Source organism: Pochonia chlamydosporia, chromosome 6 (genome assembly GCF_001653235.2).
Source record: "Pochonia chlamydosporia 170 chromosome 6, whole genome shotgun sequence".
NCBI lineage: Eukaryota > Fungi > Ascomycota > Sordariomycetes > Hypocreales > Clavicipitaceae > Pochonia > Pochonia chlamydosporia.
Genome location: NC_035795.1, coordinates 2,207,798 through 2,223,015, shown reverse-complemented (window position 1 = coordinate 2,223,015; position 15,218 = coordinate 2,207,798). Strand labels below are relative to the sequence as shown.

Sequence of the window (15,218 nt, the reverse complement as noted above, 5' to 3'; positions counted from 1 at the left end):
GGAAGATTGGGATGATAACCTGGCAGATGCCTGTGCCAAGCTGGTTAAAGCATTTAATCGATTTAACAACATGGAGATCGCCCAGGACATCTACTTTAAATTGATTAAGCCTCACCTTAAGAAGGCCAGGAGAGGAATCTACCATGCCTTGCGCCAACTAACGGATTTTATTAATAAGGCTGGGAAACGCATTGCACTAGGGTTTACGTGGGAGGAGGCTATTTAGGAAGCACAGGAGGTGCTAAAGAGGGATCTAGTTTTAGTTTATAGAAAGAAGTGAGTAGGTAGTGTATAGATAGAATAAATTGCCTTGCTTTAACTTAGGACCTATGGATGGCCTGTTAATAATTGTTGTTACTTTTGAGGAGTTTGGGAATTGGTTTTATATCTATTCTAATTGGCTGGGGGCCTCTGGTTTCCCTGTGTCTGGCTGGAGTTCAAGAGGGGGTGGGTTATGAGAAGGGGGCTCCTGCCCGGAATGGGAGGATGTGGCCGTAAACCAGATACTTACCCCCTTACGCCCATAGAATAGATCTATATAGAACTAGGGCTTAGAAGAATACATGCACTCTACACATCACATCCTTGAACCTGTCTTTTCCCGTCCGTAAACATCTAGGTTGTTGCTAGGGGGTAGTGCAGCTAAAAGAGCATCTTGCCTGGCTCTATATTCCAGCCTTCACATGTTGTTTGAGAAAGAAATGACCCTTTCCAAACCACATTTTCAGTAGCATATTCCTGCTGCTAATATCACAATGGGCACAAAATGATTTCCACGGTTACAACTTTGCTAATCCAGTTCACCATCTCATGGCAGGTCGTCCAACAGTGACCCATCTTCATAAGGCCCCAGTCCCGCTGGCCAGGCTTTCGTCTTCCCGATACATCAAGCCCAAAATAACCCACATCGCAAATAAAAGTCCTATGTCGGTGAGGTCCATGTCAGCCCACTCTTGGCCAACTGCTTGAAGAGGTCCTTTTGGCGGAACTAATCTACATGTATGGCGCAGTTGCCTGAGTACGAGGTGCAAGAGCTACAGGTTACCGGAATCTTAGTATGAGAACATTGAAGGAATCTACGAAGATCCATCAATAAGTGCTTACCGTCTCAGACGCATCTAATACCTGCCCAGAATTACAAAAAACCATCAAACCCCTTCCTGATGGCAATTCATCAGCACCAATGGCTGTTGCTTTGAAAATGGTGCCCATTGAAACGGTGTGGCCGTCAAAGAGGCTGAGAATCTGGTTCAGCGCCGCCAGTATAGCAAAATATATGCAAAGAAGAGCGCAATTCATGAGGAAGTGAACTCCTAGAGCCTTCCCGAAGTTGTAGGGAGATTTTTAGGCCGAGTATTCGAGCTTGATACGAGGCCCTTTCTAGAAGCGCTCGATATGGCAAGGCTCCATGTCATTCCTCTGAAGTGAAGTTAGAATGCTGCCACACAGGATACGGATGCATCCAAGACACAAGGACTCACATTCTGCCGGATGCACTCGAAGATCGCAATAACGGGTGATGCCAATGCGATATGTAGAACTTCAATGACGGGTCGTTTATCGGGGTTTCACGGAGTGAAAGCAGTCGTCGAATGTCGGCCACAAGGATAGTACAAAACCGCTCAGGATGGTGTAATGAATCAGGTTGGAAGGCCACTGGGGGAAAGGGGGCCGCTGACAACCAAACACATCATGTATGTCAATGATGGTGCTAACATACAATGGAAGGGAGTCTTGCTGAATTCCAAGCGAGTGATGAGACCATGATAGGTGGCGGGAGCGGCGATAGCCAAGGCCAAGTAGCAGACGTGGTGTTTACAAGACAACATGACTGCATGTGGGTGAGTACCTAAGCATGAAATGGTGTTTGCAGATAAGAAAATAGGTAGGCAGATCAGGTAGATATAACATTGAAGTAGGTTGCTTGCCGTCAACTAGGTACATAAAGCATACAATTCGGAAAAGAAGTGAAGAGTGATGACGCAGGGCAAGCAAGTTGCACGGTAGGCTGCAGCTTCCCGCTTTGCAGCTTTAAACGGAAATATATGAGGGCGTCCCCCAGCTTCTAATTGGTTATTTGTGAAATACTCCGGCGACTGGTCAGTGAGAATCAAGCTATACCGCTGTTGTTGAGGTACATCACGATGGAAGGGAAGGAAGAACGAAAGAAAGAACGAAAAGAAGAGGGAAGGGAGGAAGGAAAAGAAGATGGAAAGGAAGAAGGGTTAAATTTAGCAGCATCTTCTTCAGCATCTTCAGCAGCAGCAGCCCGCTTTCCCTACCCCTAGGTCAACGATAAATTCGTTGGCATCCCGGGTATTTTATACCTCTCTAATTCCTTATGTAGCCCGTAATAAACACAGTCTATGGTAAAAAGTATTTGTCCACATTCAAGTATGCACTAGCACATCTCCATATATTGTAGTTACACACTGCGATATGCGATGCCTTTTACTACTTGAGTAGTTGAGTTGAAATACCTTTAACATTCCGCTTTACATGGTCGACTCGTAGTAACTGGTCGATTAGACTTGGCACAAGGATCTGCGTTCGCCATGCACAAACTGTAGCGACTGAGTTCTTTTCAACATGGAACTTTATATTCTAGGCCGCAAAGCCCCTTGCAACGTATATATACTCGGAAGAGTTTATAAATAAGTAACAGACATCTTCTCTCGTTTAAGTTTTGTTCAAGTATTGATTGTAAGTACACAGAGCTAAGATGGAGGCAGCACTGTATAACCAAGACGGATGGTACTGGACGGAATTACTTGCAACATGACTGGGGGACTGGATTTGATGCCGGGCCAAATGGCGAAAATGGGCTTGACATTGAATTCGACCAGACATTTGGTGTAAGTTGGCACTGGCACTTGATCAGCGCGTGGCGTTGGTCCTGGGGTACTTACAGTGGTATTGAACCAAGTCAAAGGCATTATGTACAACAATATATACCTAAATACTTAAGGTGTATTGAGAAGTATTCATATAGTGTAGGTAAACACAATTTACCCCAGACTTTAAGCCTTCAATCGGCTGGTTGAGTTCAAGTTCCCAAGACCGGTAATGCAAGTCTTCGCTCTTTGTTGTAAAAAGTGGGGACGCATGCACTCGACCTGCACAGAGACGCCACTCATCCAACGACACCAGACTTCATGCTCATACCCGTCACGTCCTATCATCTACACCCAACGCGACTCTCCTCTCAACCACACCATCAGACCAAGACAAGATCCTCCGGTCTAACCGACTCACCGAGGCAGCCGGAACTCCGATTGCGCAGCTTCCTTCCTATGTTGGTAACACCCGAAGATCCTTTCTAGACGTCAGCCAAGGAATCCATCTGCACGTCGCGGTTCCAGTTCCACAAGACACTCCTCAGATGTGATGACATCCGGCACTCTGCCGCAACTCCTGCCAACACTCACGGGACTACACTGAATTTCCTCACCTCATCGCCATGTCTCTCACATCGTCGCCCCAGCAAAACATCTCAGCGCTGCTGGGGCGGCGTCAAGTCGCGACCATACCGAAGGACCAGCAAAAGATTCTAGAAAAGGACGGTTCATGGGCCGTGGAGGAGAATCAGCGTCAGGGCGTGCCTCAAGTGCCTAGCCATGTGTTGGAGACTATCACGGAGGCCTATTTATTGAGGAGGAAGCGTGAGCCGCAGGATGCGAAAAATCTCACTGAGACTGCACTGGCCAGTGTGGTCAAAGACGATGTGATTCCAGAGGAAGGGACTAGTGATAGGAAGCCGCAGGAACAAGTCGACAGTGAACGACATGGAAGCGATGAAGAAAAGGAAGATTCACCACCATCTTCGCCGGCCATTTCATGGGAAGAATCGCCACCACGGGACCACCCAGCCCCTAAATTTACGCCAGCACCACCGATTGAGTCACAAGCTGTTGAGGAAACTCCCATGATGAATCCGAGAAATGAAGGCCAAATATCCCATCCGTTAGACTTTCATGCTCACGTTCGTGAAGACGACGACGAAGACGAAGATGAAATGGACACGGAACTTCCTCAAGCCAACGAGCAAACCGATGCAAGAGTCAACCTGGAACCAGCCCGAGCACAACCCACATCCACGCCCGCCATGGACATGCATTCACAGAGTATGCAGATTGAAACTCCGCCATGTGCCCAACCAAATCAAAACATCATCCCCGCCACCGTCAACATCCAAAAACCTGCAGACGAAAAGCCGGAAGACGGACAAAAACGTCAGCGATTCAAACCAATCCGCTTCGAAGGCACCACGCCCGTCAAGCCCGCCAGCGCATCAACATCATTCACACGCCTCCCAAACACACTACACATAACAGAAGTCGACAGTTCGCTCTCCACGTCATCCAGCTCCCTCATCCCCGCTACATGCGCAATAGCATCCACACAAAACACAGCCATAGCTCACATCCCCCAAGAGTCACGCGCAGAAACACACATCACCATAGTAGAATCTCAGCCTGCGTCCATCCACAGGGAAATATCTCCTCCCGACACTTCCAACCCATACACGCTCTTCATAACCGTATACCCTGATTACAAGTCGAACAATGGTACCCTCAAAAATTTCATCAAAGCCTGTTTATGTCTGGAGTACCTCGAGTCGGAGCGCGCCCTCCGCGAGTGTCTCTACGACGACTTCATCCGCGCTTTTGCGGCGGGATATCTGAAGTATGTACTGTCCGCTGGGGAAGGACAGGAACCATTACCGGCGATTGAGTGGTTCAACATGCTTGAGGGACAGCCGGAGTATACTCTAATGGTGATTACGAGGGAGAATTTGCGGACCGTGCTGGGAATGTTTCCAGAGGAAGTTGCCAAGGCGCGGCGGTATATATCTCATGAGGCCAAGGACAAGGCTGTGGAAACAAAGAAAAGGAACAGGACGGAGGATAGAATGGATATTGATGTTCAGACGCCGGATATGTCGCCCCCTGGCCCTGCGAGATCAAGACGGCGACACTCACCGCAGTTGGGTTCAGATGCGCCCGTTCATCCACCAGTACCAGCATCATCTTCCAGATCAAGAGGAGCAAGGGCATCCCAGTATTTTGAGAGAATGGCGTCGTTTGGGAAAAGCAGTACGGTGAGGAAGAGGTCTGCCGAGGAGCAAGCCCGTCTGCGAGAGCACTTTCTTAGGAGGAAGACTGGCAGTGGTCTCGGCTCAGGGAGTCGGCACGGTTCGACGTAGTGTGCGTTGCAATCATGGTTATATGTTTCAAAGCTTCGGTGCAATCTATGACAAGGAAGAGTTTAGCGTTTTCAAACTAGTTACATACCCAAACTTATCACGGCGTAATGGAAATGAATTCAGCAGATATGCCCCAAAAAGCTTAGCGTTTTCAAAGCGATACCCATACACATCACCGCTGGTAATGAATCAAGGCAGACGTGTGTCTATTGTGCGTGGGCCCTTTTCAGATCTAAGTACCAGGTAGGCATTGCAGCCCATAAACCAAACCAACCAACAATAATATACCAACTTCAAAGATTTTTCATAACGTCTCCCTGAGGAGTTCCATTTTCGTTACATCTATTTTCCGTTATCATTCGTTAAATAATATTTCCCTTCCCGTGGCCCACGACCTTTCCGACACTTCCGGGGCAGGACCAGCTGCTTTGGTCATTACAGTTTCTTCCAGAAATTTCACCGCGTTTCTCTTATATCATGTCGAATGGCCCGCTCAAGCTTCGCGGGCTTGTTCTTCTTTGGCGGCGGCCTCGGCGGCCTTTTTCTTATTTTGGCGCTCTTCCTCCTCGGGGGTTAGGGTTCTGAGTTGGAGGGCGTGGATGCCGCCTTCGAGGGCCATTTCGTCGCGGAGGAGAGCGTAGACCATTCTGTGGCGGGCGGGTTGCATCTTGGACTTGAATGCTTCTGATGTGATGACGAGTCTGGGAGGTGTTAGTGGTGGTTGAGTTGGCGGCCGGGGGGATTACGCACCGAAAATGAGTTTCTTTGGAGGTGACGCCTTGCATGGCCTTGTGGTGGGAGTGAAGATGGGAGTCGTTGTAAATTTCGAGTGTCTGAGGGTTGAACGCAGCCGTGATCTAATCATGGTTAGTTCTGGATAGGTATTACCGTCGAGACGACCAACCTTTGCACGGATGGCATCCTCCATAGGCGTAGTAGAACTCATGGTGGAGAGCTGTCGCCCGACGCTCGAAAAGCCGAGGGCGTATCGTCGCAACATCCGGGGCAACAATGCTGTGTTGTGTTGTGTTGTGTTGTGTTGAAGGGAAAGTTGTAGATGGGTCGTTGTCGACAACTTGTGCCACTGGGTCCGGTGCTCGGAGGCGCAATTGACGGTCTTCACACTAGGAACAGGCACACCACTGACGACCCGCCACTTTCCAAGCAGGTCAATTGAGAGTGAGAAGAGAGTGAGAGAGCAGAGAAGAGCTACAGGGAGTGAGGGACAGAAGAAGAAATAAATCTTCAGAACCAGGAAATCTGCTTAGCGTTCTCCGCCTTCTCGTTGGATAACTACCAAGGTATTGCAGCGAAAAGGAACTCCTGCCAATAGTGTCAGTTCACTCGGATGTGTATATTTTTTTTTTCTGTCTGCTCCCCTGCACTCGAGTTGCTGTCTGGTCGGTCAAGTCGGTGAGAGACGAGCGGGCTTGCAGACAAAAGCAGGCCGTACAGGTTGCGTGGGCGCTGCATGGCTCCATGGCTGCATGGGCACAGTCCCTTTGGGGTCCCTTCAGGGCGAGCGGGGATCCAATGACAGGGCGGGGAGGCTTGAAGCGGTGACGGGGCTGCAGGTGCGGTGGACCATCAGGCACGTTTCTCGAGTTTCCGGGTCCAATTGTCGAGGCAAGCATCAAGACCAGGACGCCTTTTTGGCGAAGCTGGGCGAGACAAGATGCATCATGGATGGAGGTGTCGAAAAAAGAAGGAAAGAAAGCGAGCTTGGTATCACCGCAATTGGCTTCTGAGCTGAGACGTGCGTGGAATTGTCTTGTGATGATGTCGATGCGGTGCGTCTTTGAACCGACCAGATGAGAGGAGACTTTGACTTGGTACTTAAGTACTTTACATCCAGGCATCTGTACTTGTGCACGCAGCACCGAGGCGTCAGTTACCTCGCATCTTGGAGTGCATCTCGACGCTCTGCTTTCAATGCACAAGGTACCCACACGAATGTACAACTCTGCGCCTGGTACTCCAGTCCGTAAAGCACAAGCTGCTGAAATGTCGGATCACGCTTCCTGTGTGGTGTGGCTCAATCTGTTGGAGTCGTGTGTCTTACCGGGTGCCGGGTCCGAACAACCCACAGCACAGGACAGGAAGAAGAAATCAGGTACCGAATGAAGCAGTCAACTTATTGCACCCAGGACTCGAGTGATGAGCGAGGGAGTTTGCATGTAGCTCCTGCACCTGTTCGAATTCGGTAACCGCTAGCCATTAGAGCTTTCGATGAAGCGAGCAAGTAATGGGCTTGACATGATCCTTGTTGCACAGATGGACGTTTCAAGTCATGATTTGCCAATCCAGTCGGCTTCGACACTGCAGCCAGTCAAGCCGTGTTGTCAAATGTCACCTACCCAGCATCCAAATGTGGTTGCATTGAGAAATGAGGAATGCAGCTCAGACAAATCCAGGATATGCGAGTGGTTCAGAGTCTTGAACTCGATCTTTGACAGTGTCAAGTCACACTGCTTCAATGTTGTCTGCTTGCCTCTTCGTCCTTAGGCTGGCTTGGCTTATAACGTCAGCCCAACCAGCAAATTGGAGTCGACGCAATAATACGTCAATGGCTACACTCGACACCTTGACATGCATCAGTACGGAGTATTTCTTCATTGATTGGTAGCAGAATTCAACTCATCCCGTTCATTGCCATAATTTTGGCATAGTCATTACATGCCTGGACCTCGCCATTTCAGCATCATCACCCCCGCCACTCTGAGCTGCCCGTCCAAATTTTTGAGGTCAAATATCGGCCCCCAAATTTGACTTCCGGTTCATCCCAAGAGTCCAAGCAAATCTCTTTGTCCCACATCCACGTTTCCATTGGGGTAAAATGGGGACACATTGGAGCAATTCGATGCCTTGGCTATCAGACGACAATTGCGTCGCGTATGCTTCGCCTGTCTAGTTCCAGGTTGACTACCCTCCCACCGGATATTCTGAACGCACCTACGCCGGCTCCAAAGCCAGTGTCTCGCGAATTGAGTTTGGAAACATCGCAAGTCGTCTATCTTCAGTCCTCGTCCAAAAGACCCGAGATATTTCGCCCGCGTCTCCTGCAAGCTTACCTTCATCCACACACGCTCATCGGAATCGACCCAACCACATTTAACCCGGTCCGTACTTTGATGCCGTGCAGAAACTCCATCTGCGGTTGGTTCCACTAATTGCCTTCCCTTCGGCTCTTCCTGCGTCATTCCCCTCATGCTGTAAGTGAGACGACGAGCGAAAACACCACCTCGGCGTCTATTGTTGCGCCCGCCTTTGCCCATGACCGTCCGGTCCAATCTACCACCGGTTCTCCGGCGCATAGCTTCTTCTCCCCTCTTCTCATCTCTTTATTCGTCGTCATCGTCGTCTTCGCCTTCGCATCGTTCTTCTCTGTCGCCGGTGTCGCTGTGCTGCTCATGCCTGTCTTATGCGAGAATGCATTCCACAACGTTGCCACGGCTGCCCATCTTTGAAGCCATCGCGAAGCATGACCCTCAGTCCACCGCGGTAATCCACTCGGCTTCGGGAAGAACCTTTACCTACGGCGAATTACTCGGCGATGTGCGACGGGCAAGGCAACGGTTTTACGAAGCCAGCGGGAAGAAGGACTTGAACGGGGAGAGAATAGCCTTTCTCATCGAGAACAGCTACGATTATGTTGGTGAGTATTTTCCTCAAACCTCAGCCTCCTGTTCTTCATTTCCATTTGCTAACTCTGCATTTCCAGTTACCCTGCTCGCTGCACTCGCTGCGCGTTCCATTGCGGTGCCAATGTCCCCTGCCTTCCCGGCACCGGAGCTACAATACATCTTGGATCACAGTGAAGCAGCCCTCCTCGTATCGTCAGCCAAGTTCGCATCCAAAGCACAAGAAGTCTTGGCGACGCAGCTGGCCACCAAACCGGCACATCTCGAGCTAGAGAAGCATCTTGGCGGCAGCAAAGGCGAAGACGTTCCGCTCGAGGGCTCAGATCCCGCCGGCGCAGGTTTGATGCTCTACACTTCAGGAACCACCAACAGACCCGTTCGTCAAACACCTCCAACATCAACTTCAGATACACGATGCTAACCACCCTCCAGAAAGGCGTCCTCCTCCCACAATCAGTCCTAACCGCCCAGTCACACTCCCTCATAGAAGCATGGAAGTACACGCCATCCGACCACCTCCTCCACGTCCTCCCTCTGCACCACATCCACGGCACCGTCAACGCTGTCATAACACCCCTATTCGCCGGCTCCTCCATCGAATTCATGTTCCCCTTCAACGCCGACGCCGTATGGAAACGACTCGCCGCGCCCTTCCTCCCCACCAACGGCACCAACGGCGTCCACGTCAACGGCACGCCTAAACCCTCCAACCAAAAAGTCACCTTCTTCACCGTCGTCCCAACCGTCTACAGCCGCCTCCTCTCCACGCACAAATCACTGCCCCCGTCCATCGCAACAGCCGCCCGGGAAGCAATCTCCCCCCCAAACATGCGCGTCAACATCTCCGGCTCCGCTGCTCTCCCCACGCCCATCAAAACCGCCTGGTCGACCCTCAGCCACGGCAACGTCCTCCTCGAGCGCTACGGCATGACAGAAGTCGGCATGGCACTCAGCTGCGGCCTCTCCTTCACAGACCGCATCGACGCCTCCGTCGGTTGGCCCCTCCCCTCCGTCCAAGCCCGCCTCATGGACATTGACACCGGCGAAATCATCCCCCCTACCTCCGAAGTCGACTCCCACGGCCGCCCACGCTCCGGCGAGATCCAACTCCGCGGCCCGACCATCTTCCAAGAATACTGGCGCAATCCCTCCGCCACCGCTAAAGAATTCATCCCCGACCCCGACGGCCAAGGCTCCTGGTTCAAAACAGGCGACGTCGCCATCCGCCGTTCCGTCCCCTCCGCCTCCCACAGCCAACCGTGGACCCAAGGACCCCTGTACTTCATCCAGGGCCGTCTCACTGCAGATATCATCAAAACAGGCGGCGAGAAAGTATCCGCCCTGGAAGTAGAACGCGAACTCCTCAGTCTACCCGAAGTATCGGAGGCGGCTGTCGTTGCCGTCCCCAGCGGGAACTGGGGCCAAAAAGTCGGCGCCGTCCTCATCCTCAACAAGGACGTTGTGCAGAAGTGGTCACCATTGGAAATGAGGCGCGCCCTGAAGAGCAGGTTGGCGAATTATAAGATTCCGCAGGTCATGAAGGTTGTTGAGCATATTCCCAGGAATGCAATGGGCAAGATTAACAAGAAGGTGCTTGTGAAGGAAATTTTTGCGGATGAGCATAGCGGTGATGAGATGTAGGAGTATGTGAGTTGTATATAATTTGCCCCAGGACCTACAATTATTGGATAGACGTGTACGATAGACAGGATATAATAGACATTGAGTGGGGACAAGTTCTGGAATTGGACATAGTCAGGACATAAAATGCATGCCCGGTGAATACAGGTAAACTAGATATTTGTATTAAAAAAAACGACTGGCCAAATATCAGAAAATCTATTTTCGGTACAGCCATTCCACGCCAAAGTCTGCTACCTCTGCGAAAGCTGTCCGTCTGAGAAAAACCTAGCAAACGCCGCCGTGCAATTAGACACAGAATTTTTTTCTTTTGCAGTACGAAAATCGGCTCCCACAATCGGAGCCAGGTCACCCTAATAATGCAGCATCTCAGAAAGACTCATAAGAGCTGATCAAACACCCAAAAGGAACCCTGTGCCATATCTTTCTGCGAGTCGTCACAGCCGCTCGAGCCAGGGTCGATGCAATGATAGAGCATAGGGAACCCAAAAGTACGTCAGCGGATATCTGGTCGTAAATACCGTCGTTCCCCAATCCTCCCCAACGCCAAGGCCGTCTCCCCCATTTTCCCAGTTTACACAGTATACTTGGCCTTGGCTCTCGTGCTACCAGCGTGAGCACTGTCGGAGTGGCCAGAGAACTCAACCTGCTCGTTGCTCGGCAGCTCAAGAACCTCCTTGAAGCGTCGTCCAATAGACATCAGAATATCCTTACTCTTCTCACCGCTACGGCCCTTGCCACCGGCAACGTCTCCGTCACCACGGCCAGGAATGCTCTTACCAATAGTGCGAGTCCACACACCGATACGATAAAACGCCTTTCGCACGTTGACGACAACACCCATGACCTCGCCGTCATCCTCCTCCTCCAGGGTTTCACCGATGGCACCCATCATGACCTGCAGCCACAGGCGGTCGACTTCGACGTTTCGCTTGTCTTTATACTGATACGACCACTTACCACCGTGCTTGTTCTGAGGGTCTTCCCACTCGGGACGTACTCCCGCCTTGAACAGGTGGTAGTCGGACTTGAGGGCGAGTTCGGAGACGGGGGCAACATTGTTCTGTACCACGTTAGAGCCTGCTGTTACTAAGAATTATGCGGTCTAGAGGCAGGCTTACATAGACTCCCCAGAATTCTTCAACGGAGTCAAAGGTGATGACCTCCTTGAGCAAATCGTTCCAGTTGTCGCCCTAGCAAGACGTATTAGTCCAATATTCGATCCATGCTCCGATCTTGCATCCTCACCTTTCCACTCGGGGGTTTGGTGAACCACAGAGTCCACTTGTTCTGAAGAGGATGCTTGACATTGAAGTTGTCCTTGTCGTGGAAAACCGTGACAGGCTTGTCACCGTCCTTGGCTTCGGCGCCTTCGCTCTTTCCGTTGGGAGAGATGGGGATCGTGGACAGGTCGACCTGTTGGTCCATATTGGGGGCTTCGGTGGCAGCAGCCATTGTGTATTGCGTCTTGTTCAAGTTTGTCCCACGTCAAAGTCGACAAGGGGCAATGGGCGTGATGGAGGATAAGCGGTCGAAAAGCGTCGATGGTGGGGCTTGCGACTTTCTCGTCAGCCAAAGTCGTGGGGTCAGGAAAAGGAAAAGAAAATAGGTCGACTATCTTCTTGATGGGATGAGAGAGATGTCAACAGGCAACTTTGCACCAGGCAAAGCAGTGCTGTCTACGGAGAGTTGTGGATGAAACGAGATGTGATCAGGGTGGGAAGGTGTGAGTGTCGACATGGACTTGCAATTCAAGTGCGATTCGGCCACAGCCCGCAAAAAATTAATCGTGGTGGTAGGAGCGGTCGACGAGGCTGCGCCGCCTGAGCGAGTGTGGAAAATGTGATGCCTTAAAAGTAAGGCAGACAGGCAAGCCGCCAGTTGCTCACTACCTAGGTACCTAGGTACCCTACACCATTTTGCAATTTCGTGTAGCGAAATTCAATTCTCGTTTCTAGCATGACTTGGCCGAGTTTTTACTTTTAAAAGCACTTGTCTCTGACCATATGTGTTGAGTACTGAGATTTCTACTGCCATTTGATCAACTCCCTCGATGATAGCCTGATTCGATGCGACTCTGTTGCGGCCATTTGTGGAAGTAAAAAGACCTCATCCAGAAGGTGTGAGATACTCGGTTTCTGTCACAAGTTCATGCTTGAGACAATTCTGTAATACGGCATATGAGTCCTCGTGTAGCTGCAAGGTCATGTATTTGGCACCAATTCGTACGGCAAGTAACCCTCGTGCGCAAGATGAGAACAGTCCACTTTAGCCCGACGAGCAAACCCCCTCTATTTACCTGATACAAGTTTGATCAACACAACATTGAGTATGCACGAACTGGCTCTAGCCCCCATCCCTTCTCCGTCTAGTAGTCCTACTCGTAAGGACAATAACCCCGGAAGTTGGTCAAGACATGGTCTCTATACTAAAGTATCAATAGACTACTGCAACATCACGATCGAGAGTAACGAATTACGTAAACTGGCTCTGAATTCCGCACAAGTCTATCAACCTCTAATGGAGAACAGAATATACACAGCCCAGAAGTATCTCGCCAATGAAAGGATATGTATTTCCAGCAAACATACCAGTACATACGATCCAAATCATATCCGCAGCCTCACCCAACAACATTTCAACTCTTCACTTCCGGTAAAGGTCATACTGGCTGCGCATGCGCGCACCCTGACCCGGAGTAAAGACATTTCGACAATCGCCGTAGCTCAAAAAATTATGAACTGGGTCTTTACCTGGAAGATCGGGACAAGTGTCCAGATTCTCATCACAGTCCCAGCCAATCTTGAGCGCAGGGGTGTCATCGACCATATCACCACCACCCTCGCACCCTGACTCAAACGTATGGAACAGACCTAGCCAGTGACCAACCTCATGGGTTGCAGTCTGCTTGTTTCTCATGATATCTGTCCGCACTACACAACCATCTCGGTAAAACTTTTGAGAGCCAGGTGTTACCTTTTCAGGATAGTAGCTGTACCCATTAGACGTCATTTTAGGGGTATAATAAATGTTAAGAGTCTTGTAGTCCCCCTTGCGGAGTGCAGTCTTCATCTTTATCTCGCCTTTGCTCATCGCCCAGTCTTTATTAATGGTGTAGTCGATCTCCTTCAGAGTAAATTGGAAACCCATGCCCTTGTAATGTTGGTTCATCTCGGCGATGGTTGTACGAACATCCTCTTCCTATATTGACATCCAATTGCTCAGAATTTGTTTTACGAAACGAGTAATCGCAGCTCAGTCATCGCAGGTACCACTCACATTTGCCCACCCCCCCTTGGTGGTCTTGTCAATGGCAACAATGTGAACATATACTGGGATATTGACGTCTGGCCCAGGCGCAACTCCAGCAATGCGAAGCATGGTCTCATTCAAGAGCATCTGCTGGGCAATCTGTTTTTGCTCCTCGGTGGGCTCTGGAGTACCGCATTCATTATGGCCCTGCAGAGCAGCTCCCATGACGCTTGCAGTCAGGGAACTGGCCAGCAGGAGGACAGTCTTGAACAACATTGTGTAAGATCGTGGACTTGTAAAAATGCGAAACGAAACTGATGGAAGCCACGAATAAAATTCCCTGTCAAGACCGTATACATTCACAGGCAATGAGAAACCTTTTATAACATTTCGCCGCTCCTAAGTTCCTAGATGTTGGCAGCGACGGTCGTCACGGCGTGGCCCTCGCTGAAGCTAAGAAACACCGCATAATCTCGGCTTACTCCCTATATCAACTAAAAAGACATACCTTCTCATTCTGGAAGGTGAGCGTTCATCTAATACTACGCAAGCACACGGTAGATGCTTACACGATACTGTTGTCATGAGCGGGACGAAAACTTAGCTCTCCACAATATAGCTGGGATCGCCTATCTCAAGGAAGAGTAGGATTCAATTGGCCCTACCGCAGACGGTCTTGGAGCATTGGTCAAGTAGGATCAATGTACGTGACCAATCCGACGATACGATGTGTCTATGCTCGTGCTTTCACCCCCAGGCAGACAAGAGTCCTCAACCAACATCTTCAAGCAGGTCGGGTGATAAAAACGGCCATAATTTCCCGCAAGAGCGAACCAAAAACTTCAGTGCATTGGTAACGGATCTCGTCGACTTCCACTTGAGGTTGAGCTAAGGGAATTGCACCATGCCCCGCCACATTCTTTCGCAAAGCAATCTTGACCTCCTTCTTAGTCGGTTAGGTGTGTTAGGCATGAACGAAGCATACCGGGCTAACTGCTTCCCCTTGCGAGTGGCTAAGGACCAAACTCATCATGTCTGAGGATTGCTTTCCAACTGGATGGAGTATTTATCTGTGCTATAGCCGTGCGTTTCGTCTACATTGAGACACTATATGCAATAGGGAGGAAACTCGTCAGGCAACCTACAGCATGGCGACATATTTCGGCAAACCCGCTGATGTGCCGGAGACTTTCTCCCCGGTCTTGGCCGGTGCGATGAGACAGACCAGATGATACAACCGAACAACCAACCAGACAGCATCAGGTCCCTACTACAGCACAGAGCTTATTCGGCCGCTTCATGATCCGTGCCATGTTTGGAAGGCTGCAGAGAAGCATGGAGATGCTAACGGGGTAGCCGTGTTAGCCACTTTAAAAGCAGCGTGAATTTCAGATGCTTGGGTCCGGCAGTCAGCCTAACTGCTTGAACGTGGCAGATCGGTCCGTCTTCCTGGGGAGCAGTGAAAGTGGCCAAATGGG

At 50.4% G+C, this 15,218-nt stretch overlaps 4 protein-coding genes across 4 annotated transcripts; 2 read left to right on the top strand and 2 right to left on the bottom strand.

Moving 5' to 3' along the window:
• Positions 1–3,460: 3,460 nt before the first annotated feature.
• On the top strand, positions 3,461–5,206 carry VFPPC_08902 (hypothetical protein; the record flags this gene model as incomplete). Its single annotated transcript, XM_018287526.1, has 1 exon — positions 3,461–5,206. One exon carries the CDS (start codon positions 3,461–3,463, stop codon positions 5,204–5,206), a length of 1,746 nt encoding a protein of 581 aa, XP_018140563.1.
• A 3,429-nt stretch (positions 5,207–8,635) lies between these two features.
• On the top strand, positions 8,636–10,488 carry VFPPC_08905 (AMP-binding enzyme; the record flags this gene model as incomplete). The annotated part of the gene is made up of 3 exons (XM_018287527.1): positions 8,636–8,861; positions 8,928–9,223; positions 9,280–10,488. 3 exons carry the CDS (start codon positions 8,636–8,638, stop codon positions 10,486–10,488), a joined length of 1,731 nt encoding a protein of 576 aa, XP_018140565.1.
• Positions 10,489–11,062: 574 nt separating this feature from the next.
• VFPPC_08906 (translation Initiation Factor Eif4e) lies at positions 11,063–11,943 on the bottom strand (the record flags this gene model as incomplete). Its single annotated transcript, XM_018287528.1, has 3 exons — positions 11,063–11,551; positions 11,610–11,681; positions 11,737–11,943. The coding sequence occupies 3 exons, from the start codon at positions 11,941–11,943 to the stop codon at positions 11,063–11,065; spliced, it is 768 nt and encodes a 255-aa protein (XP_018140566.1).
• Positions 11,944–13,134: 1,191 nt separating this feature from the next.
• VFPPC_08907 (metalloprotease 1) lies at positions 13,135–14,016 on the bottom strand (the record flags this gene model as incomplete). The annotated part of the gene is made up of 2 exons (XM_018287529.1): positions 13,135–13,689; positions 13,768–14,016. 2 exons carry the CDS (start codon positions 14,014–14,016, stop codon positions 13,135–13,137), a joined length of 804 nt encoding a protein of 267 aa, XP_018140567.1.
• Positions 14,017–15,218: the final 1,202 nt, after the last annotated feature.